Source organism: Vidua chalybeata, chromosome 1 (genome assembly GCF_026979565.1).
Source record: "Vidua chalybeata isolate OUT-0048 chromosome 1, bVidCha1 merged haplotype, whole genome shotgun sequence".
Classification (NCBI taxonomy): domain Eukaryota; kingdom Metazoa; phylum Chordata; class Aves; order Passeriformes; family Viduidae; genus Vidua; species Vidua chalybeata.
This window is the reverse complement of record NC_071530.1, coordinates 31,647,242-31,661,217: the sequence shown is the minus strand read 5'-3', so window position 1 is coordinate 31,661,217 and position 13,976 is coordinate 31,647,242. Positions and strand designations below refer to the sequence as shown.

The 13,976-nt window shown below is 40.4% G+C and overlaps 1 protein-coding gene across 1 annotated transcript in view; it reads left to right on the top strand.

Moving 5' to 3' along the window:
• The window catches only part of RAPGEF5 (Rap guanine nucleotide exchange factor 5), a 155,711-nt gene extending 142,626 nt beyond the window's left edge, over nucleotides 1-13,085 (top strand). The window contains exons 24-26 of the mRNA XM_053955047.1: nucleotides 915-979; nucleotides 5,950-6,004; nucleotides 9,381-13,085. Of these exons, the coding sequence (XP_053811022.1) occupies nucleotides 915-979; nucleotides 5,950-6,004; nucleotides 9,381-9,499 (239 nt within the window). The 3' untranslated portion in view covers nucleotides 9,500-13,085. The remainder of the gene's footprint in view (nucleotides 1-914; nucleotides 980-5,949; nucleotides 6,005-9,380) is intronic.
• Nucleotides 13,086-13,976: the final 891 nt, after the last annotated feature.

The following is a 13,976-nucleotide window of genomic DNA, read 5'->3' as shown; positions in this document are numbered from 1 at the left end:
CCTCACATGCAGGAGAGAGCTGATGGGGGCATGGCTGTGGTGCTCCTGCCAGTGCCGTCTGTAACCTGGAGGGTGCACTATTGAAGTCAGAGCTTCCACTCCCACAGGGAATCTAGTCATATTCTTGGTACTTTATGTCCAAGATAGGTCTCACTTCTGACCTAATACATATTAGAAAAACAGAGAAAATGGCCTTGAGCTACTGTTTTAATTGTAATCTTAACTTGGCAGCATTTATTTTGCTTGATATTCCCTCCCTCCAGTTCATTACACTGTGTTCAGTTCTCTTCCTGGAGCCAAATATAGACCTTTTCCTTTTCCTCTGACCTTTTTGTTGCCTTTGCAAATTCCCTTTTCCCTTGGCATGATGCTTATTTCAAGGCTTTGTACTTTGGTGTCTTGTGTTTAACCTCTCTGGCTATCCAGAGAGGGCCGTAGCCCTTGTCTTTGGGGAGGACTTCACAGTCATTTGTCCCGCAGAGGGAGATGAAGGGGTGTCAGAGCCAGCTCCAGCTCCGGTAGCTCTGCCCCTGTGGAGCTCTGGGCTCAGGGTCAGACCTGTCCCAGCCTGGGCCATGCAGGGCCATCCCTCTGGATGTCCTCCCCTGCTCCCAGCCATCTTCTCTATATTATGCATCCCAGAAGATCAGGTTTAATAAGAAATCCTTGCCCCCACTTAAAAATACTCTTCTTAACAATGTGTAAATGTTGTTATCTAATAATCTCTGCATGTCATCATTAGGCCAGGCTTTTATTTCACTGTTACAAGATATTGTGTCAATCCTTAATGGTATACTTTCATTGTTTTTCTGAGGATTTTTTGTTTGTTTGTTTGTTTTTGTTGCTGTTTACTAATTTATTTACATTAACAAAGAGGTTGTGAATAACAATTGTTTTCTTTTTTTTTTTCCCAGATGTAACATTCATCCATGAAGGAAATAAAACGTTTCTGGATAACCTTGTTAATTTTGAAAAGCTGGTAAGCTAATTTTATCCTTCCTGTTTTTCAAAACATTCACGTTCTCTTCTTCCCTTTGCTTTCCTTATCTTGTAAGACTGTAAGGTTTTCTTCTAGCTGAACCAGGAGGAAATAAACAGGGGTAGAAAAGAGCAAGCAGGATGAAACAGCAAAGCCTCTTTCCCCTGCCCTTTTCCTCTGCTCCTCTCTTTTCTCATTCCTTCCTCCTCTACTTCTGTGTAAAATGGCTAAGCCAATAATGGCCATCATCACTGCTACACAGTCCACTCTTCAGTTATACTCAGTGAGATCAACTCCTTTGCAATATCTCATGGGCTGCTTTGTATGAGTTAAGTTCTCCTGCTTCAGCTTTCTCTGAATTATGCTTCTTTTTTTTTTTTTTTTTTTTTTTTTCTTTCTCAAGGTTTCTTTAGTTTATCACTTAAGGAAAGATTTCTCTAGTTTATCACCTGCCAGTGGTATTGTAGTTTTAGGGATCTTAAATGAAAGTTAAACTTTTTGATCTATGTTAAATGAGGAAGAAAATAATGCCTGAAATATTAATTAAATTGATTGTAAATATCACAATTGTAGCCTTTATGCATAAGGGCACTTGATGATGTGTTTTTGGCCACATTCACTCTAGGCATCATATGACATCTACTCTGGCATGGTATTACTGAGAGAGGTTTGAGTTGCCTAATTTGTGTTGGTTTTTGGTGGTTTGTTTCGTTTTTGTTGTTACTTTTTGGTTGGTTGGTTTTGTTTGGTTTGGGGAGTTTTCTTTGATAACATTTTCATGAGGTCACTTGGTCTGTTCAACCTAGAGAAGAACTCATTGCAGTCTAGAACTTCCTAGTGAGGGGAAGAGGAGGGGCAGGCACTGATCTCTTCTCTGTCGTGACCAGTGACAGGACTCGAGGGAATGGCCTGAAGTTGTGTCAGGAGAGGTTTAGGTTGGATATCAGGAAAAGGTTCTTCACCCAGAGGGTGTTTGGGTGCTTGGGCACTGGAATGGGCTCCCACACAGAAGTGGTCACAGCACTAAGTCTGACAGAGCTCAAGAAGAGTTTGGACAATACTCTCAGGCACATGGTGCGATTCATGGAAATGGTGCTGTGCAGGTCAGGAACTGGACTCGATGATCCTCGTGGATTCCTTCCAACTCGGCTTATTCTGTGATTCTATGGCACTAAAAGCCAAAGTCTGCATGGTGGAGTAGAGAAGCTTGGATTTTTTTTTTTTTTTTGTTGGCCTTTAGTATTTGACCAAGAAACCAAAATGTTCTTTGCAATTGTCCAGGTGTGCCATGGAACTCTTATTCCAGATGGCTGGAATAAGAGTGGTTGGTGAACTGTGCCCAACTATTTTCTCCATGTGTTTACACTTGTTTGGAAATGAATGCACAGCCGTGGAGTTATTCATGAACCAGATGTTGAACTTATTTTTACAATCTATCATAATACACGTTGTCTTTCAACTTGCAAGCAGATGTAGACTCTGACTTTTTGTACCTGAGCTCCTTTTTATTCGTGTTTTCTATTTGATTTCTGTACCTTTTCTTGTTGCAGAGTTTACAAGAATACTGATTTGCATGTAATGAAAGGTTTTCTTGTTCCAAGTCCATTAACTGTTTGACCTTTAGGTGTTTTCATAAAACTCATTAGCATGTTCTTCTTCATTGCCTCTTGGAAGTGCATCCAATTAACATGTAAATTAAACTAGCCCTCGATGCACCATAATTGTTATTAGAATCCTTCCTCTGGCCCATATATTTATTTAGTGAATATGTAGTATCTAATTCTTGTCCAGTCTTAGCAGGCTGTGTTCATTTGTTTGTTTGTTGTGTAATGCTTAATGCATGCTAGGCTTCCTGGGTAAGAATCCCTTTCCTTTCTGTCTCCATTGTGTCTCCAGAGGCAGTGGGAGCTTTGCTAATTGACTTCAGTGAGCCAGGATCTCACCTTTTCCATTCAAATGGATAATGGGCATTTTAAATGGCAAGGGGGGAGAGGCTGACGTGATGGTTGTGGGGTGAGGGCTGTTCAGATTGACACTTCCTCCAAATTATCATTCAGATCACAGCTTTCAGAAACATGCTGTCTCATGCAGCCCTGTACATATGAATGCAGGCAATAGTGCAAGCTTAGGAAGTGGGAGCTTAAGAGAGATTTAAATATCAGTGTAGTGGAAACTCGTGCTGCACATTGGTATTACCCTGGCTCAGTTGGATTTAGTCAATGGCTATGAACTCACAAGATGCATTACACGTGATAACATATTAATCAGTCCATGTTTCTTTTCTAATTATAAAGAAAAGCAATGTCCTCCTTGGTGTTCTGTACTGAACACTGAAGTGCTGAGCACTTTCTGGCCTTTGCTGAGGAAAATTAGGATTGACATTGACTCCTGCTCGATTTGGATCAAGCCACTGAACCTCACCTGCAAATTTGCTGTTGCAGAAAAAGAAGAAAAGAATTATTCTACCATAGCAGATTACTGCTTTGGGGAAGGAACTTACTCACTGTCATAAATGACTAGAATTTCCACTTATGAATTTCAAAGCAAAAATGGTTTCTTGTGTCTCCGTTTGGATCACTATTTGGAAGTATTTCATTTCTGCATTAAACATCTCACCTGAAGGAGGACTTGTCAGTCTGAACCATTATTTTTTCCAACTATATTAGTTTCTTTTATTAAAGATCTTTCTCCCTACAATTCCCCTGATTCTTTTCTATTCTTAGAACTCAGCAATCTTACCATGACTGGATTTGATTTGACATTATAGCAGTGGATACAAAGTTAATTCAAAATGTAAAGAAAGAAATTTGCAAAGAGAAGAAAAAGAAGTGATCTTTTGTCTCAGGAATGTTACCTAGCTTTGGCAAAGGTGAAGGGGTTGCAGTGGTTTATTTAACTGCATTTTGGGTAAAATCTAGTCTATTATAGTGTTAGATCAATATTTAGCATCATACCTACTTCTTCAATTAAATCTGAAGGAATAAATGGAAATATAGCCTTACATGGTCTCATCTCAAGGAATTTCTGTGGTATTTTCTTAGCTATTTCAATAAAATGTGGCTTCTTCAGGTTTTTCTCTCCAGCCTTCAGCTATGTCTTAGCAATGATATGTCTTAGCCACACTCCAGCAAACTCTATTACAGGTCAATGGCCATTATCATTTTCAATAACACCTGCTTACCTAGAGCCTTCAGCTGTAAGGACTGTAGGTGCAGCTGTGGGTTAACCCACACCCCCAAATATCTGTGCAACCCCAAGCCTGAGGCTCTGCTGTCCTGAGTGGAAGGAGTGCTAATGATCCCGGGTAGCTGAAAAGCCACAAGAAATGTGTGTTACTTATCACACTAACAAGTATGCAAGCACCTGCTTAAACAGTCAGGAGATAGCATTTGCTTTGCAGATACACGTGCTGACTTTCTGCATTCCTTTTGGGTCCCAGAGAATTGAAACCAGAGAGCAACTCGTAATTAGGATACTAAAGCCAGAGGATTTGCAATTCTGCTTTAAATGTTGCACAAAAAGGTTCTTCCCTTACCAGAGCATCACCTACAGAAGCCAGTCTTGGGATGAACCCTCACAGTGACTGACTAGAAAGGAGAGAGAGCAAAGTGTTACAGTATGTGATGTATGGCTCTCTCTGACTTCTAAAATCCAAATGCAGAGAGTGTTGGCTGGGAAGCATCACATTAGCAGCACTAGTGGAAGTTTTAGTACTGCCAGTACTCACATTATTGATTGTGAAATCTAGATCATCTCATTAGAACTTCATTATAATCAGTGCAAGGACATCAGCACAAGAGATTGTGTAATTTCATGGCAAATGAAGCACAGCGGGTGACAAGAAAAATTATTTTGATTTACTGATGAAAGAAATATGAAGTTTCCATTAAATGTGCTCGCGTGATAAGCTTTTCTGTGGAGGAGCCTTGTAAGCCACTCCCAGGATGTTGAGAGATGAGCTTTTCGGTATCATTCTGGTCTTAAACATACTCTGCTCAAGACAGTTACGCCTTTCCAACTCTAATAATTTTTGAGGGAGATGTAAAATAAGCATCAGCTGTTTGCATGAACTTTCAGATCATTCCTGCTAGCTGCAATTTGCTTCCGTTACTTACTAGATTTGGTGAGAAACAGTAAATTTTTTTAAAAGTAATGGTTTAAGAACTTTATAGGTAGTATCTAGTGAAAATAAGCTCCTTCTACTGATTTGTAGTGAATAATCCCAATTTTTGTATAAATTGATGACCTGAGCCTGAATGAGAAACTGAATTTAAAGCTTTTGTTTCCTCCTCTTAATGTAAGTGAGCATCCAATATCCCTGTAAGCACCAGCTTTTGTTACTACAGGACAGTTTTACTTGGTACCTACGTGTGGAGATGTCAGGGTGCTTGCTCTGCAGCATCTGGGCTACGGGCTCTTTTCTTTTGTGCTGGTTAGGCTGCAGAGAACTGCCTGGCTGATAGTGGTGCGTGAGTGTGGTAGGCATTACACAAGTGTACACTAAGGGGTGTAGTCTGTGCCACAAAGAGGCTCACAGTCCAATTATACAGATGTGGAGACAGAAGGAGAGGCTGCAGTCTACACAGTACCTTAGATAATGCACTAAAGCTGGGGTTGAACCCCAAAGCACTCACCCAGTCCACAGGCCTTCCTTGCTGTATGCTTTCAGTTTAATAAAAGTTGCTGGAAAAAAAATGAGCAATTGTTTGGTTATTTTTCACTTTCCATGGGTTCTTAGGGAGTTGTTCTCATTTAATCTGTGTGATATCAATAAGACATCTAGACTAACCCTGTTTCATTAAATGGTATCACTAAGATAAAGAGCAAAGTTTCTCCTGCTGTCTTTATTTCCTACCTTAGCACAGTTGCTTTTTGCTGTTCAATGTAGGGCAAGGAGATTTTCCAGACTTTTCTAATGACAGAATCTGTCCCACGTCTTTGCACTGATGTTTATTATCTTGTCTTTGCAGCACATGATTGCAGATACTGTTCGGTCATTGAGACATTGCAGAAATAACCAGTTTGGTGAGTAGACAAAATTTCCTACTTATTTTGCCTTTGTACATCCTTGAGGGTTTGTTGAGTTTTTGGTTTGGTTTTTTTCCCACCTGTTTTCTTTCCAGTTGCTCAGGTTTACTACAGAATGTAGTCAAAATATATTTAACTGATGGGCAAGAGAAGGCGTCATTTTTGGAAGATCAACACAGCAAAAACCACAGTTGAAGGAAGTGTTGGTTTACAAAATGTTTCTAGGAACAGCTTCCAAATTTTAGTATATTACTTTCCTGCAAAAACTGCCATATCTTCAAAACCCTGTGTAAGATCTGTGCCAGCTGCACTTAGTAGTGGAGGCCTCTGGTGTATGCTGCTGTTTCTGCCTTTCCCAGCTATAAACGAGTTAGCTCAGTCTCCTGCCAGTCTGGGTGTTTTGGTAAGGAATTCGCAGCTGCCTTGGCTTCCAGCAGCTAAAAGATGGTGCTCATCCCCACAGCTTTGCACTCAGCTCTTCACCAAGAGCAATTGTTTGTTTATCTGGGCTTCTTGAGGACATTTCACAAAACTGTAGAAATCTTGAAGGTATGAGGATCCTGTGGGTTTCCTGAAAGTGGTTGAGTAGGAAGAGATGAGAGGGTCGTTTCCTCTTCTAGGGGAAGCTGCTAATATAGCTGTGCCTGCTTTAGACACTGGAGGATCTATGCTGGAGGCAAGGATTGCGAGTGCCTCAGCTGTGCGGAGGACTTTTTTTGTTTGCTTTTTAAAATTTTTTTTTGTTGTTTCCGCCTTATTAGCCACTAGGGAATCCAACCCTAAGGGACCGTACCAGAAAACTTCATCTCTCTTTGTTCTGCTGCTTACAGAGGAGAAACCTTGTTTTTCTCCTTCTCAGTGTTCTTATTCTCTGCAGAGATGTTAAATACAGGAAGGGGACAGAAGAACTACTTTAGGAAGCAGTTAGTTTTCAAGCCAAACCTACTAAACATGTCATTTATTGAGGCCACTAAAACCACTTTTTCAAAGAGAAGTTCAGAACTGTGCTGCAGCCTTGGGGAAAACAGAGTTGAATAATAACTTTTTTCCATTGACTTTTCAGCAGCTGTCAGCATTGACTCCAACAAAAAGAATAATAATCGTAATTTTAATTATAAATACAGGTACCTTGGAGAATAATAGGTACTTTTAAGAGTTTTGTTAAACATTTGCTCTATAGGATTACCATATGTATATACAGTATTACCTTTAAACAAAGGCTGCTCAGTATTATGGTTCTTGAGTAATTTTTCTAAATATAAATATATATATATATACATATAAATGTATGTAAGAGAAGAAGGGGTGGGGGGAAGGAACAAGATGTGCCTTCTTTTAATTCAAATGCTGAAGGAAATATTGATTCATCCAAACCATACCTCTTTAAACTAAAATGTTTCCTATTTGGCATTATGAAAAGTAACATTGTTTCCTTTCAGTGATATGAGGTTTTTTTGCACTTTCCCTGCACATCTTTCATCTCGTTTTTGCCTTTTTTATTTTTCCAAGTGATTTTGTATGTCTTGCAGCATAAATCCAAGGTTAATATCTGAGATTTATCATATAATCTGGTAGTTTGAAGTAGGCAATTGTTATTTTATTTTAGCACAGTCTTGATTTATTGTGAAGCTGGCATTTAAAAAGCAGCTTATACAGACATCCCTGTAGGCACTTTTTTTTCCCTAAAATTCGTTTAGGCATGAAATGAATTCACTGAATATTTATTGAGACTTTATGGACAGTTTCCTTTTCTAGTGGGCTTATTTTGCTCTCAGGAATGTGAATCTTTCTACTGCATCAATTCCCGGATTGGCCTAAGAGCAGCAGGCATCTCACTGTAGGAAGAAATTCAAACAAAACTAAGCAAGGAATATTATTATTGTTTATGAACTGTATCATGTATATTAAGCTTGCAGGCCAAAGTGTTTCTGGATTAGAAACTGGTTAGGTTCCAAGTAAAACTGAAATGTGTGTTTAAAGGAAATAACATTTCTATCCTAAATCCTGAAAACAAATAATAGCATTTCCAAAGTGAGGAAGAGCAGCCTGAGAAAACAGCATAATTCAAACTTTTGTCATTTGAGGTGTTAATGAGAAATACAAATGTTTTTCATTATGTTCCGCACAGCTGCTGGGATCCTATTCCCTCAGAACAAAAAGGTCAGCTCTGTATCCTGACACAAATTTATCACATTATCCTGTTCTCTCCAACACTGCTCAAGTTAGATGGCTGCTCTGCAAGAGCTCTTTAAAACAGCTGCCCAGGAGCCCCATTAGCAGCCCCATGCAGAACTGGCTGCATTCACATCTTGTGTTACCCACTCAGCATCACAGAGATGTCTTCAGAAACAAGTGGGATTGGTGATTCCTGGAAACTTGCTCGTTCAGCTGGAGAGTGCGCAGAAAAGGATGATAATGAAAAAAAAGGAGAGGAAAGAAGTGTGTGAGTTAAGCTGATTGGTTCAGGGAATTTTGAAGAGGTTTTTTTTTCAGTTTATGATAATATTGAGGACATGGACACAAATGGAGCTTTCCAACTTTGCTCGTCTGCCAGGAGTCAGCAATGTTGCTTTCTCTGCCTGTCTTGATGGATCTTGGGCTTGGCTTCTTTCTTTTTTCTGTCTCTGCTAGTACCAGCCATGCTGGATGGTTTCACAGGCAGGGAGTTCCCACAAGCCCATTTTGAGCATAAAGCTTGTAACAGAACAACTGCTATTCAGGCCACCCTTCAGTTTGCCTGTTACACATCTAATTCCTCTTGCTGCATAAACTCCCATGAAATGACAGCATGACTTTTGTCTCTGTTACTAGATCAGAAATCAAAAGCCTAACAGATCAAAACACAGGGGTCTGTCAGAGCAGCTTTGAAGAGCTTTTGTATCCATATGCTGTGCTGTCACCTTTCACCAGCTCTGAAGAAAATCATCCAAGGCCTGCTGTCTTGTGGACTGTGTTAAAATTTTTAAAAAGTTGCAGGCTGGGTTGCCCACCACTGCTCAAGGTCCCATTGTGCTGCCAGAGCAGCACAAAGGAAACCTTGAACCACCCTTACCAGGGGTGGACTGCCTGTACTGCCAGCAGAACTAAATCTTCCTCTTGGGAAGAGTGAGCTTCTTGCTGTCCTCATGTCCCCCTCATTTATGCATGCTGGCTGCCTAGAATTGCCTATTTCTTTTTTTCTTCTCCCCTTTTCTTTATCTAGCTGTTACCTCATTCATTGCACTTAAACAGCAAGTCCTTTGGATTACTGGCTGTCTTTCCTATGGCTGTCTAGCACCTGGCAGGTGGCACAGCAGTGACTTTGTGACACAGGACCAAGAAGCAGCAGGCAAGGCACAGCTGTCTGATCCATCCCCTTTCTCCTGTCTTGTAGGCAATGAAGTTCCTTCGAAAGAGCATCACGAGCTGAAGCCATACGTCCACCACCTGCATGTCATTGACAACCAGCAAGCTCTGTTTGAGCTCTCTCACAGGATAGAGCCGCGAGTGTGAGCGTCCACAGCTTCGCATCACCTTGTAACTGCAGCACTTTGAATTAAGTGAATGTTTATGCCAAGCATGTTGCTTCCCTATATGAGAACGGTTTACTGAGTTTTATCAGTAGCTCACACAACATGCACAGGAAAATCAGGCAAGAGCCAGCAAAGGAGCTGCTTGCAGAGTTGCAGGGCAAGCTTGGCGTCGTTTCCGCTGCTCCCTGGGACCTGAGGCAGTGGAGCAGTATCCTTTGAGCTCAGGAGCTTGGTTTCTGTGAAAATATTGTTTGGTCCAGTGTAGCTTTCAATGCAGATTCTGCCAGTATTAGAAAGAAAGGAACCATCATGTCACAGCAGCAAAGCATTTCAGCAAGCAACATGCCGCAAGGGGGTTGATTCCCAGTTCACCACAGTATGTACCTCACTAATTCAAGGCTGCCAAAGTATTGCTGCCAAAAATAACGTGCAATCTGTGCAGCTCCCATGAGTCCACTGAAGCATAGTATTTGAGATGTGTGAGCAACCTAGAAGAGGAATATAACAAGGCAGTGCAACCAGATGAAACTCAAGAGTGTGTTGTGACGTGGAGGTCAGCAGTAAACAATTCACTCTGTTATGGCTCCTTTAAGAATATGCTTTATAAAATACACTGTAAGAGCCAATCCACTTCTGTTGCAATTTATGGACACAATCATTTGTATACTGAAAACATGTTGTTTTCTTCCTTTTCAGTTATCTCAGATTTAGCACTGGCTCCTGCAGTTAATGTGTTATAAATTATTATAGCAGGAATTTTGTTTTCTGCTTGGATTACTGCCTCTGGTATCTATTCAGAGGCAAATGCCTAGATCCATCTACATTTCTAATTCCCCTCACTGGAAATACTATTTCAGGAAGTAAAACTTCACCTAACTTGCACGTGCTTCTAGTTTTTAAAGAGCAGAAAGGTTACTGGTGTAATTACCTGCATACACACCATGCTCTCAGCATCAGGGTCCCTTTACTGCTTTTGTCCCTTTCACAGCCCTTCCCATGACAATTCTCATGTAGTTAAAAGTACTGCATCTGGGTCTGTGCTGAGGCAGCATTTCTAAAGTAATGTCTACAGCTGACCTGCATCTTGAGCGCCACCATCACCTGGTTTCCAGTGCTAAGAAGTTGCCCTGAGATGATCTAGTGAATGTCACAGGCGATTTGCAGAGGGTGCTCTTGGCATGTATTTGTGCACTGACTCACAGTGATGGTCCTTTTACAGAGCAGGGAGGATACATTGCGTTGCTTGCCCATCTCTGTTGTATGTTTTCCACATGAGGAAGACTTCCAAGAAAATGCTCCTTTACTAAAGTGTGGGAATACTGAAGTAGCATGCTCTTCATAATTGTGTTATCTCTGGTCTAAAGGGATTAAAAAAAAAAAGCAGCTTTAACAAGTAGTCTGTGGGGGAATCTGTAGAATGCTTTCAGTTTTCCCATCTGTGAAATATTGTATAGATCTATTGTAAAGGAAACAGATGTTTCAGAAATGTATTTGCTTGTACTTTGTTATTATCAAATACTATATGATTTTTTTTATGAAAAAAAATTCTTTTTACCTAGTAAAAAGAAAAAAAAAATAAACTCTTGCTGGCCATGGAGTAAAAATTTCCTATGTTCTTCTGTAGATGTGACTGCACATATTGTAAATAACTCTTTTGTGCAAACAGACCAAAACTGTTCAAACGAATATACTAGCTGTGGTGGGCTCCTTTTTGCAGTGTAAGAACAAAAACCAGATACAATTTGTTGCTTGTGTTTTTGCAGTTCTTCCTAGGGCTACAGCACTTAGAATTCCCAACATAGCTCCATTACCTGGATGCTTTCCTGGGTTTTGAGCTCCCTCTTGTGAGTTATTTTTTTCCTACTGTGGCATTATTTTTAGGAACCTGTATGTAGACCAGCCTGCATGCTTCAGCTTGTGTGGTGTAACACTCTAGTCCACAAAGTTGTTCTGGAAATCTGTGGGAGAGGGAGCATTCAGAGGTATTCAGGGTAAGAAGGTAGGGCTGTTTCTCAGTTCACTGCATTTGGCTCTGTGATACTTTTGGTAGCTACCATGGATGAAGCAGCAGCTGTGTTGGGGAAGAATAAAAGACAAGGAAATGAAAGAAGGAAAAAAAAAAAAAAAGAAACATGACTCTGTGCCCAGGGTTTGATTTGAAAGCCTGACAGACCTACCTGGAACACACCTCACTCTGCCAACTCAAAATGAAGTAAAGGGATGGGTTAACTCATACCAATAGGCTTTGAGCCAGCAGAGGTGTTGGCTTTCTGCACCTCTGTAATTTCACATTAAATCAGGTGTTGTCTACCACTTGCAGCTGGCATAAAATCAGTCTGAAGGCACACAGCCAGCATTAACCTTGTTATCTGTGCTGTGACTAATTAGACAACTAGTCACAACTTTGCAAACTAGTTTTTAGTGTGGCCTATATAACTTGCATTTAAGTTTCAGGTATGAGGATCCAACACGGCTGCATCAATTTAATGTTGAGAACTGGGCCTTAGAATTCTTACTGTAAAGGAAAAGTAAATAGCCCAAACCTATAGCTAATATGCCTAATTGTAAAAAGGCCCTTATATGTCTTCATTCCACAGGTAGGAATTGCAGAGCTTTTCTGCAGACTGGCAAGCAGTTTGAAGATGTGGGAGTTAGGAGAAGAACTAGAAGTAAACCCTGTATTAGGGAAGGGCAATACTATACAGCCTCTCCCAGAGTCCAGCACTGGTGATATTGTGTGGTTTTTTTACATCCTTCAATAGTGCAATTAGGTTATGTGGTATAAAATCTATAAATCTTGTAAATTCCATTTATCACAATCACATCTGGGGTTAAATACTCTGCATACTCTTTTTTTTAGTACCTAAGAGGAGTAAGACAGAAGAAAGAGCTGTGTCACTTTAACCTCTTTGATGTGGGATTTTGTGGCAACAAATTTAGATGTTTCTCTAACACAGCTTTTTGATTCCAACATCGTCTTGAATAGCAATAAATTTCATTTGCATAGCAGTGGCAAAAGAAAGGGTATTATCAGAAATAAGACCTGTGCTGCTGTAAAATTACAAAGAAAGATGTAAATACTAAACATTTTAGCAGAGTAATATTTATTTGCATAGCCTATTTATTATCATCTTATACACTGTTAAACACTGGGATGAAGTCAATGAGCTGAGGTAAGAACACCTGCCTGTTCTCTCTTGAGTGCCATAACAGTGTCAGCTTGCATTAAAAGTAATAAAATAGAAACCCCCAAATCAAGGTATTTACCTAACTTCTCAGGGACTACAGCTAGTAGTTATCCACCATCATGAGAACTGGTATGTATGAAATAATCTGATTTACCAGAATCAATGTTGCCAATGTTTTCCTTTGCATATTTCATGCTTGTTTGCCTCTGTACATATTATTGTGTCGTGTATTTATGAGCGCTAGTAAGCAATAATTTATATGTCAAAATGGCCAAGCAATACAAGGTTAAAACTTGTAGAAGCAACTGTTATGTTTATCTTGCATTTTCCAGTGTTTTTTAATATTGCTTTTCAAAATATAAAAACTACCTTAATGAAGTCTGGACTCTGTGCCTTTATGCCTGCCATACATACTTACTGTTCCTATGTGGAATATTTTATTTCCAGTCCTTCAGTTCCACAGACCCTCACTGCATTTGTGAGATGGATGCAGACTCACACAGAGGCTCGGCAGCCTGACCCCTTTCAGAGCTGCTCATCTGTCTCTGGCCAGTGGTACTTGCTGGTACCAATGTTTCAAAGGAGGAATGATGTTAATGGGGCCCCAGCTGTACCCTGTCATCACAGCACAGCCAAAGAGAGGCCTCGAGCCACCATGAGAAGTCCCTGTGGGAGAGGGGAGGAGTAAATCTATCTTCATATCCTCTGGAGTCTACTTATTGGCACTTGATCCTCTTACTGAGGACAGCAAATGCTTTCCCCTGTCATCAGTCATCCCTGATGCTGCTGTTTCCTCTCCTTCCTCTGGGCTGGTCTGCGGCAGGAAGGCAGAGCTCAGGATGGGCTGCAAGTGCACTCTAAAGCAGCTGAGGCTTGCCCTGTCCTTCCTTCCTTTCCACTTGCAAACCTCGGGAACCAGCAAGCCAAACCTGGCTATTTCAGGCAGAAATAACACTTGGTACTTACAACATGATGTCTGTTCAGAGTGCTTTACAAATAGGCAATAATTAATTAATACTTAAGACTATGAGTGTCTGCACCTTATGTAATCTTAAGCCTGACCTTGAAAGTGTTTGTGCTGTTAGTATACAGATAGGGTGAATTCTGACCTTAATATTTAAAATAAGCCTGAATTGTTGACACTACTCCATACTGATGTTTAAAGATACATTACAGACAGACATACTTTTCCAGATCCAGTTGCACAGTCCGAAGAATTTATGGTCTTAGTGGTTAGTGGTTTATCACTGTCCCTTCATTGGATATCAC